Source organism: Triturus cristatus, chromosome 2_2 (assembly GCF_964204655.1).
Source record: "Triturus cristatus chromosome 2_2, aTriCri1.1, whole genome shotgun sequence".
Classification (NCBI taxonomy): Eukaryota; Metazoa; Chordata; class Amphibia; order Caudata; family Salamandridae; genus Triturus; species Triturus cristatus.
This window is the reverse complement of record NC_140582.1, coordinates 853,022,387-853,044,753: the sequence shown is the minus strand read 5'-3', so window position 1 is coordinate 853,044,753 and position 22,367 is coordinate 853,022,387. Positions and strand designations below refer to the sequence as shown.

General features: G+C 46.2%; 1 protein-coding gene across 3 annotated transcripts in view; it reads left to right on the top strand.

Moving 5' to 3' along the window:
- N4BP2 (NEDD4 binding protein 2) overlaps positions 1–22,367 on the top strand; it is a 1,530,410-nt gene that overhangs the window by 1,335,029 nt on the left and 173,014 nt on the right. For all 3 annotated transcript variants that reach the window (XM_085642232.1, XM_085642233.1, XM_085642234.1), the window contains one exon: positions 1,704–1,892. In XM_085642232.1, coding sequence (XP_085498358.1) covers positions 1,704–1,892 — 189 coding nt within the window. The remainder of the gene's footprint in view (positions 1–1,703; positions 1,893–22,367) is intronic.

The following is a 22,367-nucleotide window of genomic DNA, read 5'->3' as shown; positions in this document are numbered from 1 at the left end:
CAGTGCATAATCCGTAACTCCATGCAGCTAGGCACTGGGGAATGACGTTAACAGGAAATGGTTTGGAATGGATGGGACATATGGCCCTTCAGGTACTCTTGCTGGGTCTTCTCTTTCATGCTGCACAGGAGATAGGATGTTGGTGTCTTGAATGCGAAGAGCCTAGAATAACAAAGACTGTCCAATCTTATTCCTTGTAGCTTAACTCACAGTTCTCTGTGTGAATAGCACAAACAAATGGGGCAGACTTGGGGGAAACACGGAATAAGGTTACGGTTTTGTAAACTAAGTAAGGCCCTTGTGGGTAATTAGTCCAGTAGCCGGTAGTGTAGATTATATGAGTAGGTTTATTCAGTTACAGGTAAAATGGTAAAGTGCCCCACCGGGAGCAGCATCCTACTGCTCAGCCACGCTCATTCCAACTGACCACTCATACAAAGCATACACTTATAAACATTCTATTACATCACATTCACACAGTCTGAGCAGCAAGGAACTAGGAGAGAACAGGATATAATGCATCTCCTTCCTTCAGGAAACAAAAGAAACGACAGGAAGCTCAGTAGAAGAAAATGCACATTCCACACCTCCTTTAAATATAAGTAACCAATCCTTAAATTAAAAAAAAGATAACATTACATAAATTGTTCCTTAAGTTGTAAAATAAAATCATGTCACATGAGATCACATTATATAAATCATTACCCTCCTTCAATTGTAAAGGAAGATCACATTACATGAATCCTTACACTTCTTGAACTGTAAAGGCATATCACATAAGATCACATTACATAAATCATTCCACTCTATGGATTGTAAAGGAAGATCACAGATGTTCTCTTGCGATGAGAGCAGATGAGATGAGAGCATGATATTCAGCCATATCAAAGGCAACCAAGATATCCAACATGATCTGGGCTGCTGTATCACCTTCATCCCAGATTAGGCGTATTTCTTCCATGGCCAATTATGCCGATCCAGTTTCGAGGTGCGGAAGTATGCCCAGCTGCCATTGATCAGGAATCTTATAATCTTCAGGAAATTTGGATACTTGGACAGTGACAGCTTTTTCTAGAATTTTGGTTCATGCGGGTAAGAGTGTATTGGATCTATAGGTGATGGTCTCCTTAATATCCATGCTAGGTGTTTTCAGTATGATATAAGCAGTAAGTCCCATGAATGATTAGTCAAGAAGTCAGAAGTTTCCCGTTGGTGCATATTTAGTGAACAGCATTAACCTCAGCTTCTGATTCTAGCGCCGTCAGTTTATTCGTTTTGTAGTTGAACTGTGTAGGACAACGGTGAACCAAAGATGTGATTGTCCTGTGCGGACCACATGAGGAGGTTCAGTAGTGGTACTGATTACAATTGTGCTGTGCTGTGCTGTGCGTACCATAGTCTCGGACCCCTTGTTGCTCACTGGTGTGTAATTGCTTGGTATCTGTGGGCTGAGGCCTAGCTCTGAAATACGTTGCCTTTAATGTCGGAAATTGCTTACCTTGGAAGCCAAAAAGTGCATTGATGACCGGATGCATAGCTAAAAGGGTTGCTATATTTTGATATGTCTGTAGCTGTGTAAATGAGAGAAATAAGTACATACGAAAAAACTAAAAAGCAAAATGGCTCTATAGCATCTAGAAGTGTTGCAGTGGGAGTCATTTCCAGATGAAGCAGGGTCTCATTTCAGATTTCTTCCTCCATAGAGAACGAAGTCGAAGGCAGAGGAGGAAAGCCTTTGTGGGAAATCCTTTCAGGACACTGCGGATCCAGAGTACGCGGACTTCAGGACCGAAGCTTTCCTGCACCGCAGCAAGCAACAAGAATGTTTCCGCAAAGCAGCCGAAGCCTACAGGAGAGGCATGAAAGAGGTGGCAACGTTTTATGCACAGCAGGTATACATGCATGAATTGCTCTGTAGATATTTTTTTTATATTTGAAGTGAAACGGATTAGTTTTCTTATGTTAAAATCGAAAATGTACTGTTGCTGTATTACAAAATGATTCGTATTCTCTTGACTGTGCTGCTGCATTTTCACCATCATGAGACTAGTCTAGTCCCACATAGGCATAGCACTACTGGTGATAATGTTACAGTGGTCTAAGAAAATGGCATTTAACTTTTACTGCACTGACCATTTACATTTTTTTTTTTTAAAGCTATTCGACGCTCTTTTACCACCTAATTTTGCCTTGATGAAGCAACGGTTCCAACCACAGCAACCCCATAGTTTCTGTTACACTACCAGACCCTGGATACCTAAATGAGCTTTTCTGCGAAGTGCCACACATTCAGTCGTTTGTTCATAGTTGACCAAATGTTTAGTTCAATAGGGTTTATTTTCAACTGCATGTGTTGGGTTCCTTGTCACAATACTACTTGCCAGCCGAGGGGTTGGCAAGTGGTAATTATTTCGAGCTCTTTTGGCGAATTTGAAAGTGTAATTTATAAATGTAGTAGCACCGTTTCTTTAAGGCATACAAATGTAGTCCTAGGCAAACGGAAAGCTCCAAGAATGCTCTCTATTACGTGCTCCAGCAATGATCACATTGACCAGTGTAGATGTAAAGCTATATCCCAGGCCTCGGCACTTGGTAGGCTATATAAATGTTGTGGGCAGAGACATTTTGCACATGTTTTATCTATCTATAAAATCAAAATCCTTCCATCATTGAGTTATGCATGCAAATCGGTGGATGCATAGCAGTGGGATTTAATTGAAAAGGTGGAAGGGCGCATTTGGCGCCAAATCTGCCATTTGAATCATGCAGCTTAGGGTACTTGAATTGTATAGAGGAGGATGTTAGTATAGGTACAAAGTATTATGTAGTTTTTCCACAATTTCAAAATAGGTTGTGTAAAGGTTTTTATATATGCGCACTTGCACTTTAGACCTTAGGTTGTGTGATTATATGGAGTCATATTTGATTTTAATCCTCATTTGGATAGTGATACTATAATTGCTATGTTCCCAATTGTATTTTATTCTGTCATTAAGAACATTATGATAGGATACACTGAAAAAAATTAATTATATTTTGTATATTTTTATGTGGAACTCACTAGAGTTCCGAATCATAAATAAACTGAAACTGAACATCGCCTGTAGAATCGTCAAACCTACCGAATAAAGTTATTCTAGTGGCGAACATAACTAGCCAAGATGGCGGCCTGGACGGATCCACTCTTTTTAATCCTGCAGTAATCCTGTTATCCCAGTGACAATCCGGGCTGCATGTCATTGCCCTTGTGTGCCCACCTGCCTGGATGAGGGCGTTTTGGGGGGATTGGCAGCCCCCCGGTCACTGATTACACGGATGGTGCCACCTACTGGGTGTGGCGCCATCACTGGGCCGTTCTGTCCCTGCTCTCGGCCTGCTGGGGAGCATAGATAGACTTTGCTAGGGGAGAGCGGGCCCCATACGGAAGATGTTGCTCCTGCTGCTTGGGATTCTTGATGCTGGGGCAGTGACGCAGTTCGCCCCGTCGTTCCTGGAAGTAGCGAGGCCTGAGAGCTGGGAGCGGCCTGCTGAGGCTACATGGCCAGGGGGCTAGCGGGAGCCTCCCCCTCAGCGAACTTCAGCTGCGACTCCTGCAGCCTGGTCGAGGGGCACAGAGTGACTCCTGATGCCCGAATCATTTAAAAGCTGCTGCGGGCCACTCAGCACTGCGTCTGCAGCCCGCTGTATGCTGTGTGTCTGCAGTCCCACTGGGATCAGCTGGCCGAAGGCCCTGGAGTGTCGTGCGGCCTATGCAAGGTGACTATGCCCCAATGGGAGCAATATCAACTCTTTAGAGGAGGCTGGGAGCGGCTCGCCTTGATTGCTGTGGACCTCCTGACGACAGTGTTTGAGCCCAGAGTGAGACAGCACCCAGGTGGTGGCTGGAGAAGCACCGGGGCTTGCAGTGTGGAGAAGCAGCGGCCCTGGTCGACGAGTACGATCCCTGTCCTCGCCTACACGTGAAAGGCCCATTACTTGTAGGTCTTTACCAGGGGTGACAGGTGCAGTGGTGCCCAGTGGGGTTGTTGACCACGGTCCAACTGAAATGGAGGTGGGAGTGAGCTGGCCAATCATCATCCTGAGTAAGCTAGTGGTGTGCCGGGGGACCCTGATTTTGGAGACTTGACTGCCATATTGGGCCCCTCTACTGATGGCACTGGTGACGGTCCAGAAAGCTTGACTTAGTGTTTGCTCCCTCCCACAGTTGAGGTGGAGCTTCTGAGGGGTGCTGGTGCCTTAAGGTTGCAAAACTGTCACATGTCCAGCCCCCTGCACATTTTGGGGCGTCAAGATTGGATGTTGAGTTGTAGTGCTAGAACCATATGATGGGGCACCAGAGGATTCCTGGCAACTGGGTGGCCATTTTGGTGTTGCATACTGTATTGTTCCTTCTCCCTCCTTCAAAGATAGGGAAGGACATGCCCCAGAGACAATAACAGAGGAATACTATTATGCAATATACTACATCTCTTCAGACCACTCATAGACTCACTCGTTCAGATCACCACTCTACACTGGAGCCCTCGTCTGAGTGTCAAGAGGAACCCTGCCGTGCCGCGCTCTTGGACGTGACATAGAGATTGAAGGTAGCCCTGAAGGGGCAGATTGCAGGGGAGTCTGACTCGTTCTGGTACCTGGGAATGGTTATAGCTCAAACACCACAAAGGCGTAAGCAATACAACATAGAGAGGTCTTTGAGGGCCGCCACTTGTTGGTCCAATTTTGGAATTCTCTGCTGCTCTCTCTGTCGCTGTCTGTCGCAAAGATAGTGCTTCTGCCTTGTTGCCTCTACATTATCCAGTATTCCTTTGATATGCTGCCTGAGCTGTCTTTCATAGGTTACACTCTCTCCTGACATCGCTGATCTGGGCAAAGGGCCGAAGTAGGGTGGCTAGGGTCCACATGTCGCTATCGCTGAGTTAGGCCAAGCAGTGCCTAATCTATAGCAATCTGGAAGGAAGAGGTGTGGCGCCGCGGCCAGGGCGACTGACTCCGGAATTTGGGGATCACGGTTCAATCCCCGGTGCCGGCGTCAGATTAGCCCAGCACCATGTGACTCTGGGCAATAGCTTGCTTAATCTTCCCGACGGCCCCCAGCGCCTAGAGACCCTTACGGGTGATTGTTCGCGCTTTACAAATGTGGATTATAATTATTATATTATTTAGGTTCGTTGAAGAGGGTTCCTGGGAGAAGTCGCTTTTGAGGAGTGGGGGGGCATTCCTTCCTGCCTCAGCTTCTGCTGGCAGGGGAAAGGGACATGGAATATGTCCCATATTTAGTCAGACATACTGCATTATTATGGGAATGCACAGTTAAAAGTGTTCTGGGCAGGGTCCCATTCGCTCAGGGTTTGGTTTTCTGGGATCTTCCGGCCTTTCGACTACTGTGGGCTTCTTTGGGCTTGACCGCCTGGAGAGCAGGTGGTTGCAAGGTGCTGGGGGATCTGTTTTCTAATGAGGAATTTATAGACTTTGAGGCTGCACAGGAAAGCTTCCATATAGGGCCAGGCACATTTTTGCAGCATGCGATTATTGCAGCTATTTTCTGGGATATATGGCCATCATATCCGGTGTCCCCGGTAACATCGCTCACTTTTAGATGCCTATTATGGCTGGGTGGGAGCCGACTCTTGATATCCCACCTTTACATGACCATGATGGCAGACCGTAAGTGGTGTCTGTTCCCGGCTCGGGGGGCTTAGGAAGGGGACCTGGGCATTACAATCAAGGATGCCCATTGGAAACGGATGTGTTCCGTGGTGAAACTGTGTCGACTAATGCACGTTTCAAACTTCTTCACTTCCACTTCCTTCATCGTAAATACTTCACACCAGTGTTATTGCACAGAATAGATCCTGGCAAGGCTGATTCGTGCCACAGGTGTCGTGCTCTGACAGCTTCCTTCTTGGACTTTGCATGGGAATGTCCTGAGATGTATGCATTCTGGGGGAACGTGTTGATTCGAGTGAGATCTATGGTGCAGATCCTTGTGTATATGAACTCTGCTGTCTTTTTTTTGTGCAACACCCATATGCTGAAAGAAAGGAGGCCTTTACGTTCCTGTATCCGCTGTAATTATTGGCCAAGAGACGGGTGGCGATTACATGGATGGGCCAGGTTTGACGAGTGAGGAAAGGTGAGCGGTGAATGTGGTTGAATGGACCATAGCCAAGGAGGTCCGTCCGAGGAAGGTGCAGGCATGATGAAAGGGCGCAGGAGGACATTGAGGTGTGGGTGGGACTACAGGATAGGTTCATGAATCCAGGGGGTTCGGTGCTCCTCGTGGTTGGATGGCGAAGGGTCATTAGTCTCTGATGAAGAAGCATAAACCGGAACTGTCTTTTTTTATGAGAAGGGAGGAAAGATAAAGGGGGAGGGGCTGCATTATGGTCACTCGAAGGGTGTGAACATGTATGTTGGGCAGCTCATTAATGTGCTGTTAAACTCATTCAACTGTACTGCGTAAACCCCTCCTGTGACATGCCGGACTATGGCAAGTAGTTGGGTGTCATTTGGTACCGGATTGCAGTCTTGAAATATATCTTTAAAAAAAAAAGGTTCGTCTAGCAATGTGTCTAGGAGTTGACTGTACAAGTCATTAGTCTGATGGAGGAAGCCAGTCACATCACCTGAAAGAGAAGGCTCTGCTGAGGATTCATGGTAAAACGACAAACGGAATCAAAGCCGAGTGAATGCAGCAGGCAGTTGGCATGTGTCCTTGTTTGTCGTGAATGAATGAAATGAAATGAAAAGATAATTTATAAAGCGCGATGGCTACCCTGGGGCGTCCCAGCGCTGCAGAGGTTGGGCTGGACGGAGTACGCTAGACTTAAACGATTTATTAAAATAATTTATTAAAAAAGATGACTTATTAAAAGCATGATTTATTAAAAAGCCAGGTTTTAAGGAGCTTTCGGAAGGTAAGTAGTTTAGGTTCTGATCTGATTGAGAGGGGGAGAGTGTTCCAGATCTTGGCTAGGTTGTAGGAGAGCAACCGGCCTCCACACCTGGCTCTCTTGATTCGGGGCACTGTGGTGAGATAAGATGTCCCGGATCTGAGGAGACGATTGGGATGATAGGCATTTACCAGGGGGCGATTGATATCAGGGCTTGTTCCCCAGTAGGAGCGATGGGCAATACACATGGCCTTGAATTCAATCCTCGATTTCACAGGAAGCCAGTGGAGATCTTTCAGTCGAGCTTTGACTGAGACTCGTCGCGGGATGTCGAGGAGGGTCCTGGCGGCACAGTTTTGGACAATTTGAAGTCTATTGAGCGTGGACTGTGGAGCCCCAAGGTATAGGGCATTTCCGCAGTCAAGGCGAGATAGAATCAGCCCTTGGATCATGATCCGTTTTGAGTGGAAAGGGAGAAGGGGGAGGATTTTGCGAAGTAGCCCCAGGAGCCCGAAGCATGTGGCAGCAAGCTTAGTTGCCTGGTAGTTAAAGTTGAGTGTTCTGTCCAGCCATATGCCGAGACTTTTGATTTGTTCTTTGGGTTCGGGGGGGACAGCCCAGGCAAGGGGGCCAGATGGAGTCGATAGATTTGGTGATGGTATTTCCCAAGAGCATAATCTCTGTTTTCTCCCCGTTTAGCTTTAAGCAGGAGGCCAACATCCAGGCGGCGACTGCTTCCAGACATTTGTGTAGGCTGTGGTGGGAATTGAGAGGGGGGTCCAATGCCACCACCAGCTGTGTGTCGTCCGCATAGGTGACAATTTTTACTCCAAAGGGGCGGACGACATCAGCCAAAGGACTAAGGTAAACATTAAAAAGGGTGTGGCTCAGGGAAGAGCCTGGGGCACCCCACAGTTCAGGGGTCTGCTGGAGGAAGTGAAGTCTTTCTCAAATACCTGAAAAGATCGATCTGTGAGAAAAGATCTCAGCCAGGTGAGCGCCGCTCCCGAGATTCCTATCCTACTGAGACGGTGGAGAAGAATGTTGTGGTTTACAGTGTCGAAGGCGGCACTAAGGTCGAGTAGAACGATGGCCGATGACCCACCGGTGTCTAAGATCCTTCTTGCCTCCTCCGTAACTGCGATCAAGGCTGTTTTGGTTCCGTGAAGGGGCCGAAATCCCGTCTGTGAGGAATCAAGTATGTCGTTTGATTCCAAGAAGTGTGTCAAGACTGAGTTGACATATTTCTCTAGTAGTTTGCTGAGCCAGGGTAGCAGAGAAATAGGTCTATAGTTGGAGGGATTGTTTTGATCGAGGCTAGGTTTTTTTAATAAAGCCTTGACCATTGCTCTCTTTCATATAGGCGGGACGATACCAGTGTGGAGAGAGGAGTTGAGCAGGTCCCGAATGGTGGGTGAGATCTGACTGGTGATCGGGGTGAGAACTCGCGGAGGGGCCGGGTCAGTGGGTTATCCTGATTTGACCTGTTGCATAATACTTTCTACATGGCTAAGATCTAAGGGCGGGATATATGTGAGGGAGACGGGTAGTGCTGCCACAGAACCTGGGTCTACAGGGCAGCTGGGCAGAGGGATATTTTGTGAGAAAGAGGAATTAATGATTTCTATTTTTCTGTGAAAGAAGTCCGCTAGCTCGTCACAGTGGGCCTGGGAGTTGCTGTGCTCCTTTGGTGTCTCGGGTAGTTGAAGGAGGGATTTTGCTATCCGATAGATCTCCTTGGGCTTAGAGGCTGCCTTGTCAATTTTTTCCTCAATGTATTTTGCCTGCGCTAATTTAATACTGGATTTGTAGCTTTTGATAGCTGCTTTGTAAGCTGTTTTGTCCGTAGGTAAGTAGTCGAGACGCCATTTTCTCTCAATTCTTTTACAGTTGTGTTTGGCGTCTCGGAGGTCAGTAGTGTACCAAGGGGCGGTTGGGTTCCCCCGCTTGGGGTGGGTGCGTTTAAATGGAAGTACCAGATCTAGAGAATTGGTAATCCAGCTGTTGTAGTTCTCGTTGCCCTCTATGGGGTTGGAGGTTTTAGTGGGTGCGGTTAGATCAAGGTTCTCCCACCATACCGGCTGGGGAAGTTTGGACCAATTACGTGACTTTTGGGCAGTCATGGGTTTAGGTAAGGGGTGGTTGGGGAGGGTCCATGTGAAAGGGATGAGGAAGTGATCAGTCCAGGGAAGGGGGGAAGGGTTTCCAACTTGTAGGTTCGGGCAGTTGCTGAATATAGGGTCCAAAAGATGGCCCTTTAGGTGGGTGGGCCCGAGGACTAGTTGCTGTAGTTCGAGGGCACCTAGACTGGAGGATAGTTCTCTAGCGTTTGAGTCGTTAGGGTCATCAAGGTGAGTATTAAGGTCACCCAGGAGCGTGAAGTTGGTGGAGCTAAGTGCGAGGTTTGCAGCCGTTGGGGCAAGGTTAGAAAGAAATTGTCCTTGAGTCCCGGGAGGGCGGTATATAAGCAAACCTGAGAACGTATTGGTGGGGCTGAATTTTATAGTGAAGGGAAGACATTCACTATCTGGAACACGAACGGGGGTGCTGGTGATTTCATAGCCTATCTTGTGAATCACTGCTAGTCCTCCACCGATTCCTGTTTTGCGGTCATGGCGGAGTATTTGGTATCCATGTGGAAGAGTTTGTATCAAATCATGTTCCGAGTGTTCATGCAACCAAGTCTCTGTGAGTAAGAGGATGTCCGGGTTTGCATCCTCTATCAGTAAAGAGATTTCCGCTGTGTGCTTGGAGAGGGATCTGCAGTTGAGCAAGAGCATAGAGTATTGTGTGGGTTCCATTTTTGCATGGGGTGAGAAATGAAAACCACACTGGTTGCAAGCGGGATGTTGTAAGGATGGATCCCAGGCGTGGAGACAGGACGGAGCAGCTTCCCTCTTTAGTTGGAGGAGGGAGTGAGGGCTATGAATTCTGGCCCGGTAGGGCGACCGGACAGGGGGGGTGGCCCCATGCCCCGGTCGGCCGCGGACGGGCGCAGACGGGCTTGCCTTTGGCGCGCCTTCGGCGCGCAGGTGGCACGCCCGCTGCGCGCGTCCGCTGCGCGCGTCCGCTGCGCGTCCGGGGAAGGCACATTATATGTATATGAGAGGGGGGCGTGGCCTCAGGGCCGTGGGCGTGGCCTGTGGGCTGAGGAGGAGGAATGGCGGCGGAAATCACTGTGCCGTGGCAGCGTTAATATCGGCTGCACGGCGAATTTGCCAGAGATTTAGAGTGGGAGAATGCGCGAGGTAAGGTGCAGAACAAGTAAAAACAAAGTATTTTGTGACACGTGAATTGTTAAAAATCGAGCGTGCTCCCGGCTTCCGCCTCAGGAGTGTTGTGCCTCTGAAAGGCCGTTCTTTGAATGTTACCTTTATGGTGATACGGATACTGCTATTCCAAACCAACCCCTTGGCGTCGGGCAAGTTTACGGTCTGTTGGACAGTCGCCAGACAGTCCTCAAGACTGTCTGATAGTCAATATGTTTATCCCGAAGACAAGAAAGAAACCCTGGGCGAAATTCACGTAAATTCCGCCCCCAAAAATCTGCAAAATCATGTGTTTGTGCACAAAGTGCCAATCTAGAATTTTGTGCTATTTTTTTGTGGGAAAAAACATGCTCATTTTGGACATGAAGACACTCTTATCACAAAAAAGTAGTACAAAAAAAATTATGCATGACGCAAACAGGTCTTGTTCTGTTGGTTCGCATTACCATGCTCCTGCGATAGGATTTTTACCCAAATAAAATGTAAATGATGTGACGCGCCCTAATGCCGTAATCTCAGGCATTTTGACCATGAAATTCTGGGAATTATGCGAGATTATGCCAGCGTTTTGCCTTGGTTTATCCGAAAGACAATATGTTCAGTGGTAAAATTGACCTTTTACGAGGCCACCGGCAGTTTTGTTAGGACTTGAGACAGTTTTATTTAGTAGTAATTATAAAATAAAACCTATGAATTAAACTCGAATCGTACTGCGCGCGCTGAGTCTTTACTGACCGTGGCAGGGTGTGCGCTGTCGCATTCTCACGCTCATTAAAAGTATGTAATGCAGAGGAATCAAAGGAGCAAGCGTACTCAAGAGGCGTGATCTGAACGGGTACAGCCTTTGCCTCATTGAAGGGCGGTCAAACAAGTTGTGGCAAATTAACGCACAGGCTTCATAAACTGTCAGCTGCCTCAGGTGAGCTACCTTTTGAAAAAAGGAAAACTTGAATACCCATCTTTGCCTTTTTTATTCCATCCTACAGAGGGTTTTAGAATATTTGTCTCTTTCATGAAAATACCTCTGACCATATTCAAGGCATTTCATTGCAGTGCATATCTTTGCCGCGTTGAGTGTACCAATAAAGCTAAAATCCTGTTATTTGGCTTAGAAACTACACAATGTAAGTAACCATGCTTTATATTAAATTTAGCATCGACACCACAGAATTTCGAAAGAAAATGGTTAGTAGACAGATATATTAATTGACATTGACTACGACCTTTATTAGCTTCAAAATACATGTATTATAATGGTACCTTTGGCTATGAACCTTTTAAAATGGTGTTTTCGCTGAAAAATAATCCATTTGATATTTGTAACATTTCCACAACTTACGTACTCTAACCATCAAAGTAATGTTGACACTTTTGCAGCATGAAAATCAAGTCTTTAAAGGTTGCTGGTAGTTGGCGGTACTGGATCTAAGAAACATTCTGTATTTTAATTGACTTACAATGCCAAACTTGGGTGCATATGAAGTTCATATGATGGGCTTTGTGTGTCTGTAGGGGGACTACATTTCTGTACTGAAGCATGATACCATGACGGATGCACCAGTAGCGGCCGTTGTGTGGCCAAAGTGGTGGGACTGAGGGGGAGGGAGGACCAGCGACGGATAACCCAAAAATAATAATAAAATAACTTACCTGTTTGATGCCCTCCTCTCTGGCTCCGTCACCGTGCACTGCAGGCTTAGGCTTCCAGAATCTCCTTGACCAATCCTGGCACTGCATGAAAATAGTGTCAGGATTGGCTTGAGCGCCATGGATTTGCGATCGCAGGTAGACTGGGAGCCTGTGCCTGCTCTCTCCAACCTGGCAATGCATCTGGGGTTGAACAGAGCTTCAGTGCGCATGACGGTTTGGCCGGCCTTAGACTGTCGGCCAAACCATCATGCGCAATATCAACCAGTGCACCTGCCACTCCCCCTCTGCCTGTCATCCCCATGGCCGCCCCTAGACAACGCTACGAAGAAAACTAAAACAATAATAAACACAGTATTATTATCATTTTATTTTTCATTTTTTGGCTGCTGGCAGGGAGACGCTCCTCCGCCATAGCGAAGTCGCCGCCGGGGTGCACAGCTCATCCATGCTCACACGAGATGGCCTATCTGGCGCCAAATTATCTATGTTGTCCCAGTGCTGTTAATTTGCACCGATGTGATATTTATCACCACAATGTTGTATTTTGTACCTTACGCGTGTTGTAGTGAGCTCCATTTCTCTTTACATTGTTTTGTGGCGGCAAAAATCAACATTTATACTTACCTTGTGCAGGCAACAAAGCACTTATTTGAAAAATTAGCACCGCCCAGACTTTGCTCATAACCTTGCCCTGAGCTGCACAAGGAAGTGGATGCTTAAACCTGTTTTGTAAATTTTTCACTAGGAAAGAACACTCCAGAAACCTACCCACAGAAGAGAAATAGATAGATTCTTTATTGTACAATTAATTAAAATCATTACAATAGGTCCCCAAAGTTCCTCGGCAAGCACAATATATGGTTGAGTGCTGACAAGTAAATGCTAAAAAGACATGCATCAAAAAGGCAGTTAAAAACAACAGTTTAAAAAAAAAAAAACTCTCCATCCAATATCTGAAGTGCTCACTTTCCCTCATTGCACATTCCAATGATGGGGCCTAGGTAAAGTGCAGTAAAGTAAAGTTCTTTCAGTGCCTAAAATGTTAACTTTACCTCGAGTATAAGTTCCGAGGCTTTCACAAAGGTGAATAAAATGTGTTTAAAATACAATGTTTTGACTGCATAATAAATTAGAGGGCTTACCTTGCCTGATCTCCCAGGGTCGGGGATACTCTGGCTGCCTCTGTGATAAGTTATACGTTCCCATTCTGATGCCTAGGAAAAATGCAATGTGTTTAAAGTGCATGGATATGACAGCCTGTTCAATGTAGAGGCCTGTTTTGGAGTTGGTAATGTCCAGCCTTCAAGGGCTATGGTGCTCTATTTGCCAATAGGTGAAGGACCGAAGCTCAGGCCTAAATGAAATGCAAGTTTGTTTGCTGTCTTAATTTAAAGGAAGATAGGGACTATTACGTATAATGAATAGTGTTATCTGGCCTCATGATCATAAGTACCTGGAAGGGCATGGGATACTCAGTAAGCAAGTGTCCACAATACCTAACATGCTGGCTTGTCTAATGTTCAAAGTCAACTCGTGATGCCGGTATGTTATGTTATTTTAGCTAATATTTATAAAGCGCACGGCTCCTCCCAGGAGTGTCCCGGCACTAAGAAACAAAGACCACATAACATCAAACAGAGCATTCCACTACACAGAGGCTCACTGCCGAAAGCCATGTTTTTAGACTCCTCCTGAAAGTAAGGAGGTCCGGGATCTGTCTAAGAGAGAAGGGTAGGCTATTCCACAGCCGAGAAGTCACAGCTTGGAAAGATCTACCCCCTACCTGGGAGACAGGGGCGTAACACAGGCCCCGCAACCTCTGCTGTGCGGAGGGGCCCCCAAGCTACATGGGGCCCCCTCAGCACTGCACTTCGGTCGGGAGCTCCTGACAGAGTCCCCCTCAATTATCGTTACGCCACTGCCGGGAGAGCAGGACTTTCGGAGTATAAAGTGCAATGCTTTTAGTCTTTAGTTTTTAGCAGCATGTTAAAAGTTGGGTCCGCGCAATGATAGGCGGTGCTAGCGCAATTTTCATAAATTTCATAAAACGAGCCACTAGCTGCGATGAATCACCTCTCAGGCAGGCTTGCACGGAGCCTTGGTAGGTCCTGTTTTTAAGGGTACGTCATATTGGCCGCAGCCACTAGTTTCTTAATGGGAGCAGCTTTTCGCAGATGCAGAGAATATGAGTCAGTGATTTCTCTCCTTTTGTGTATAAACGACATTGTCTGTTGGAGTTGTCAGGGTTCCTCCGGCCATACCAGTAGGTTTTCAGGGGGATTAGACCAAATCGAAGACTCATCAGCTGTATTTTCATAACCTCACCCAAAGGCAGAGAGAGAAGTAGGTCGGTTCATACAGTGGTGTAGCCCAAGCACCATGTGCTGGTTTCTTCAGGGCTTGCACTTACTCTTCCCTTGATATTAGTTTTGCTTGCTTAACCAGCAGTTTTGGGACTGGGGACACTGGGAGCCCCTTTGCCTGAATCTCTTAAGCCTCCAGTACATCCAATGCGAGGTTTAGGTAGTGATGCCAGCTTGTCAGGGGGTTGTTTACTTCCTTATATTTTTTAGCGTATTTTTCTTTGCCTGCTTGGCTTTGAGGCAGAAGGCTAGGACATTTTTCTTCAATAAAAATGTTGTGAAAACAGTCAGAATTCTTGTCGAATTTTGACATGCGATGTGCAATTAGGTCAGGAAAATACTTTTCTATAACAAGTGAACTGTGCCCTGTCCAGCCAATTAGCCTTCTTATCTCGGAGTGTCATTGCTCCAGAGGCGATGGTAGGTAATAGTTTGCAGCCCATCACCTTCAGGAGGGGCTGTAGCTCAGGATTCACCACTGATTTCTGTAGCTTGTGAAATGCCCATTGCAAGGAGTTTGCTGCCGCCTGCTGTGCTTGATGTGCGTTGCAATGTGACCCCTGTATTCCAGGCATACCCCAGGATATTTTGTGTGGCAACAATTTCGACCATACTCCCCTTGATGAACCACGCTCCACTTTTTTCAGTTTGCCTGAAATTATCTTGACCTTAGTTTTTGCCACATTTATCTTCAGGTTGTTGGCTCCGCAGTTAGTAGCACGTGCATTGAAAAGTCTCTGCAGTCCTATCGATGTCAATCAAAAAGAACTGTATCATCTGCATACTGGAGCGATTGGACTCTAATGCTGGCTATATTTGGTGAAAATGCCCTCTCCTTCTCAAGATGCTCTGTTAAGTCAGCCAAGTACAGATTAAATAGTAATGGCTCCAGTATGCAGTATTTGTAACTATTTTTGCAGTGGTGGTCCATCCTGTGCTGACTTTTATTTTTACGCAGTTGTTGGAATATTACACTATGATGGCTTTCAGTAAGTGGGGTAGGCTACCCCAGACGTTCAGCTTTGACCAGAGGCTTGTTTTTCAGACACTGTCAAACGCAGTTTGGAAGTCTATAATTCCAACGTAGAAGACCTTGCAGGCCATGGTTACTTCACTCAGTTAAGAGATGCACGTGAGTTTGTCTTCAATATGGCAGCCATTTTGCAAACCTGTCTGGCTTGGGGGAATCAGCTTTTTTTCTGCTGCGCAGGTTTGTAGTTCCCTGTTAAGAATGCTGGCGTAACACTTCCCTTCCATGTCAAGGAGTGAGATAAGGCTGTAATTCATGATCAAGAACCTTTCTTATGTAAGGGAAGCTATAGCGAGCCTCTTCATCCCTCTAGAATGACTACCCCAAACAAATATTCTTCAAATTGGGGGGCCGTTACTGAGACCCATTAAGTTGGGGGCCCATTTGAATATCGCAGCCGGGATGCCTCTTGGGCGTGGCGCTCCACTTAGGCGCATTGCTTTGATGGCTATCACCACTTGGTCCGGGCTTACTGATGTCATGTCTACGTGGTCCGGGCTTAATGATGTAATTTCCACGTTGGTTCTGTGTTGAAATGCTTTGGTCTTTCTTCCATCTACTCCCTGATCTACATCTAAACTTTTAATTTAGGATTCCCATTTGACAGGGGCGATATTAACTGCAATCACCGACGTTTTAGGGTTGAACTGTTATTGATCCATAGCCAGAATTTCTTCTGGTCTTTAGATTTGATTATTGCACGTGATTCAGCCCACCCTTCTGGCTTCCTCCTCCCTTTTTCGGGCATATATACATTTCCTGTATTTTATCCTTGTGGAAACCTGGTTCCGTAACCACCTATCACAGCTAAGATTTTTCAGGGCTTTATTTAGTTGTTGTTTTAAAGCAGTTGTTGAATTGCTGCTGTGATTTCTACTGGTTAAGGTTTTACTCTGACCAAGTTCCAGGCTACTGGCCTGCTTTACAGAGACTCCATCGTTTTCCTTTAAGTAGGCGGCCAGAGACCCCTAGAGGTTTAAATTGAGGTTTTCTTTAGTTGTTTTCAAGGTCTCCACTGTAAACTGATCCACTCAGGCGCCCTGTGCCTCTTGGTTCTCCATGTTCCATTTTATTCTAATAATGGGCTCATGATCTTCTTGCCTTCCAATAAGATTTGCTTTGAGTCATCTGGATCTTCAAACCAATGCTTCACCTTTGAGGTTTGTTCGTCACTCGCCAAAGTCAGAAAAACGTTCAAATTGACTTATCTGAAAGTGGGCTAAAGACACCCACATGTAATCCAAGGTTGCCGTTTTGAAACAAGAGGAGTGTGTGTAAGTGGCTGGGGTGGCCAACACAAACTTACCATTTGGAATGCGGAGACATAGCTGGTTTAGGGCCACTAATGATTTGCCTTGATTCTCTCACCTTTTGTATTGCACTTTAATTGGTGGTATGGCCCAGATTTCATCGTCAACGTCTGTCAGAGTGGTATTTTGTTCTACACACATTAAGTTGGTATTAAAGTCTCCCATGATGACCCACATTGCATCTGGCTGAGATGTTGTTAGAGTTCTCAGTATTGGGAGCAATGTTGTCAAGGTTGACTCTCTTCTTGTCTTGGTGGGGTGAAGGTAGATGGATCCTAGGAAAGCCTGGACCTCGCTCTTCCGTTGTTGGCCAGGGATACCATAAGAATTATTTAATCAGCATTCTATGTATTAAGCACAGTTGTTTTTGCCATTTGCTTGTTTTTAACATAGATTGAGATGCCTCCGGAGGCATGCCCCCCTGCCTGTGAAGCCATTGCTGGGGCTTCATATGCTGAAATCATGTGGGATATGAATGTAGTGCCCCTGTTTCTTGAAGCACTATGATGTTGTGTCTTCTAAACTTTGCGATTACAGCATTCTTTGTTTTAGAATCTGTTAGGCCTCTTATGTTTCACAGGCTGATTTCCAAGGTGGTCCTTGGTGTCTGGTTTGTGTTGTCTGAATTCTGTGTTCTAGGACTGTATGCTTAGTGCTCTTGGGCACCACACCTAATCAATGGTTTTTGCTTGGTGATCTGGGCAGCGGTGGCCATCCCCAGCTCTGCTTGCTGTTATTGCTAGCTCCCCTTCTAAGACTTCGGGAGGTCAGCTTCCCTTTTTGGTGCCCCTTAGTTCTCCAGTATTGAATCTTTCATAGATTCACATGCTTGTATCTTCCCCGTCATCATGGTGGGAGTCTCGTGGTAGTTAGAAAAGAAGAGCCATAAAAGTACATAGAAACCACCAAAGGGAAAGAAAAACTTTTACATTCGTCAGCATCTTTATGTAGGTCCAAACTTCGACCAATCAGAGACCCGCCCTAGACCTCAACTCCCCAGTCAGAGCCATCAGACCTCAGATTTCTAACCGCACGTCGTGTGTAAGGGAGTCTCCCTGAGCTCTGCTCAGTTTGCCAGTGAGTAAACTTTTGACCCTACTTGAATTCACCTCAAGGTATTGTTTTCTACCTTCTTTACTTCAAAGATGTCTGAGGGTTCTAAGAAGAGGCTTTTCAGGCCCTTTGGATCCTGTGGAAAGGCAAGGCTTTTTTCTGAATAGCCACATAAAGACTGCCTTTATCCTAAACATACAGCCAAAGACTGTAAGTACTGTAGAACTGTTTCAGCAAAAACTCTTAAGGATAGAGAGGCCAGATTGTTGTTTTGGCTCCAGAAAAAGAAATCAAAACCAGAATCTGGATCTGATGTTGAAGAGAGCCCTGCGCCATCCTCTGAGAGGAAGCATAAAAATGAGGGTCCTACCTCATTAAAGGCTGATTTAAAGAAATTAAAGGTAGAGAAATCCTCCACTGCCGAAAAGACAGCCATTAAGCCTAAGGAATCAGGCCTGAAGAAATCATCTGCTGCCTCTCTGCCTGTCACACCTCTCAAACAGGCTTCGTCAACGAAGAAAGCACCGTTAACGGACTCGTTGTCGAGAACTTCATCTAAATCCCCGACTTCTGTGGCGTCGACGGCCGTGGTGATGGCATCGTCGATAAGCACAGTGATGACGATATCATCGTTGACGGCTTTGGCAGGGACGACGTACACTGTGTCGACAGTTGCGTCTTCGCCGACAGGAACATTGCCATCAACGGCCCCGTCGACGGCAGTGTTCAAATCACCCTCTCGGCCAGTTTCGATGACGATCACTATCAGGCGTCGTTGACTGCGTCATTGACCGATCAAAAACAGAATGCTAAAAGTCTCCATTTGGTTCCAAAATCACCAGGATTGTCACCTTTACTCAAGATTTCTCCATTGCTTCCCTCTCCCCTTCTTGATACGGAGGAATCAGGGGATGAAAGTCTTTTTGGTCCCGCTTACAGACCCTCACTACTCAGAGTCAAATGTCAGGACACTAATGAGTAAGAGGAAGCGCAAGGACAATCAGAATATATGGAAGGGGATTATTCGTTTTTAGGTCGCTCTCAGGCCCAACGTTACGACTCTTTTCAAGAGCTCTATCCTTATGAGGCTTATGAAGAGCGTCAGGATGTTTAGAGAGATTCCATGCTGGTCTCCCTGGTCACGGACCTTAGACATATGTTAAATGACTAATATAAAAGATTTCTGTCTCTCACGCTCCGGTTCCTTTGACACCTGGCGGTCCAAGTATTCAATGTGCTCCACCTCCACCAGTAGTTACCCCGCCGCCTGTTGCGCAGGTTGACAGACACACTTCTCGATGCATTACAATCCAGAATGATTACATCGAGAGTGAAGCAGACGATCAACCCGAGGAAGGTGAGCTCACTCAGGATTCGGACCTTCTTGGTCAAGAATGGGATGATTATGTGGCTCCATCTTCACTGTCGCCTTCCCCTCATCTGGCGACTCTGCCCCCCCTCCCCCCATCCCCCCAGATGATATCGGGGGGCTTCCATGAAGTGCTTTAGCTAGCCTCTAGAAGGTTTGATTTGCCTTTGCCTGTGGTGCAAATTGAATGTTGCCTTTACGATTTTAAAGATGCAACAAAGAAATTGGTTCGATCCATTCCGATTGTAGATTACATTTGGGGTGAAGGTTTGAAAATAATGAAGAGCCCAGCCTGCGTTCCTGCTGTGTTACCAAGGATGGAAAAGAAATACATGGCACCTGATTCTGCTCCAGCATGTTTAATTGGCCATCCTCGTCTGGATTCAGTAATAATGCAGGCTGCCCAGCGGCGTTCCAGGAATCAGTAATCTCCTTGTTCGATGCCTCCAGACAGGGAAGGAAAACGCCTGGACAGCATTGACATGCACTTTGCTACTATGGCGGCTACTGCTATCAAGGTCTCTAATGCCTTAGCAATTCTGGGAACGTATGACCGACAGTTATGGTCAGATCTCGCTCCTCTTCTCGAATTCCTTCCTGAGGATAAAAAAGAAAGAAGCGAAAGACCTCCTGCAGGAGGGTGCTAGAGCGTCTTCGGATGTAATTGACTAAATTGTATTCGTCTTCTATTGCTTTCAGGCAAAGGGTGACGTCTTTCCGCCCTGAAGTTCAATAGAAAGTGCTGGACATGCCCTTAGATGGGGAAAATCTTTTTGGTAAACACATAGACGAGGAGCTATAAGGCATAAAAAAGTATACTGACCCTCCACGTTCATTGGGCACGCTGCAACAGAGGCGTTTTCAGTCCTTTTGTGGAGGTAGAGGTAGAGATCAGCTCCAGCAAAGACTTTCTTATCAATCATATAGATATCAACTATATGGTCAATAGAGTTACAGACCACAATATGGAGGACAGGAAAACATTTTAGCCTCCAACCTGTTATACAATCAGCAATCAGCTAGACGCAAGCGTGCAGGACGAGGAAAATTGCAGGATTCTTCAAGACGTTAGTGAAATTTTTTTTCTTCCGCCAGCCACCACATCTTATTTTCAAAATCTTCGGTCCCATCAGCTCTCTTCATTTATGCATCAATGGCAAACCATCGCGAAGGACAAATGGGTGCTGGACATCATCCAACGCGGCCACACCCTAGAATTTGTTCACATATCCCCTCTAACTCTGCCTCCAAGAAAAATGCATCATCATCATTTGTCCTTGTTAATACAAGAATACTAAAGAAAGGGGCGATAGAATAAGTGCCTTTCGGGCAACGAGGGAAAGGCTTTTATTCCAAGTTCTTCCTAGTAAAGAAAAAATGTGGGAAATGGAAGCAGGTCATGGACCTCAGGCAGCTAAACAAATACATCAAGAAGAAATTGTTCAGAATGTTGTCCCTTCAAGAGATTCTCTTATTAATAAACGAGGGAGATTTTCTAGCATCCCTCGATCTCTTGGACGCATACTTTCACATCCCCATCCATGCAAAACACTGCCAATTCCTAAGGTTCGAGGTGGCTGGGGATCAATACCAGTTGAAAGTTTTGCCATTCGGCCTTCGCTCAGCTACCAGAGTCTTCACGAAATGTTTGGCTCCGGTAGCGGTTTTTCTGAGAAGGCGGGGACACCAGGTTTCCCCCTCCCTGGACGACTGGCTAGTGAAAGGAGCTACATTTCACTCTATCAGAAAATCGTCGCAGGCTGGTCAGCGGCTCTTCAAGTCTCTGGGGTTACAACTCAACGTGGAGAAGTCACACATTGATTCCAAGCGTGTTTTTCTAGAGGCACTTCCAAACACAAAGTCGATGAAGGCGTATCCCACTTCAGAACGGAAGCTCAAGATAATGCGCTTAGCATCCCTTCTGCGCTCAAGAGAGTCCACTTCTGTGAGAGTATTCAAGTCCTTACTGGGGATGCTGTCATCATGCATCCCGTTGATTCCAAATTGTCGGCTGCACATGAAGCCTCTCCAGGAGCAGTTAGACATACAGTGGGTGCAGATGCACGGCTCATTTGAGGACATCATCTCTCTCTCTCAGACAATGAAACAGTCTCTGTCATGGTGGGAAAAAGAAAGCAATATCTCTCCAGGCCTCTCGTTCCAACCAGCCCAGCCTCAATATATTATGACAACAGACGCTTCAATGGATGGTTTGGGGGGAGTTGCAAATTCATGGAAAATGGTCCCTTCAAGAAACATGTTTGCACATCAACCTTTTTGGAGCTACGGGCAGTTTTTCTGGGGCTGCAGGCTTTCCTTCCTAGAATCCAGGGATCCTCTGTTCTAGTAAGAACAGACAACACCACAACAATGTCACAACAATGTTCTATCTTGCCAAATAAGGGGGCACCAAGTCTCTCACATTATCAGAACAGGCCCAGGAAATTTGGAGGTGGATAATTCATCACAACATAACATTGCAAATAGAGCATGTTCCGGGAGTGGACAACAATTGGGCGGATTTTCTAAGCAGAACCAATTCCCAATGTCACGAACGGGAGTTAAATGTGGAACAGCTGAGACGAGTCTTCAAATTGTGGGGCACTCCAAATCTGGATCTTTTTGCGACAGAAAGCAACAGGAAGTGTGAGTTCACCAGCAGGTTTTCTCGGAGGAACTCTTGGGGAAACGCGCTGTAGATGCAGTGGACGGGGACATTCGGCTATGCGTTCCCGCCGTTTCCCCTAATTCCAAGAGTGTTGAACAAGATGAAGAAAGAACCTTGTCATCTCATTCACATAGCTCGGGCATGGCCGAGGCAGTTTTGGTACACGGAGCTTCTCCTGTGCTTGATATCTCCGCACGTTCTCTTTCCTCCACTGTCAAACCTACTCTCAATGAACAACAGTCAAATTGTTCATCCTCAAATAAAGACTCTAAGTTTGTCAGCTTGGAACCTCACGACTATGAATTCACAGATTTAAAAATCACTCCGGATTGAAGGTCTATCCTCCAACGGGCCAGAGCTCCTTCCACTGATAGGTCATATGCTGCAAAATGGAATAGATTTTGCCATTGGTGCGAGGAGAAACACTTGCATCCTTTGCTTTCAACTCCAAAACAGGTTTTGCCTTACTTACTTCACTTAGCTAAATCAAAATTGACTCACTCATCAATCAAAGTACACTTGGCGGCAATTTCCAGGTTTCACAGAAAACCAGGTGAACTCTCTTTGTGGTCAACAAGAATTGTTAAGGAGTTTATGAAAGGCCTCTTCAGGGTTATTCCACCCTTAAAGTGCCCAGCAGTACCGTGGGAATTAAATACAATGCTAGCTCAATTGATGAAGTCGCCTTTCGAGCCCATACACAAGGCTGATTTAAAATATGGTTCAGGGAACGGCTCTCCGTTTAGCCCTCACATCGGC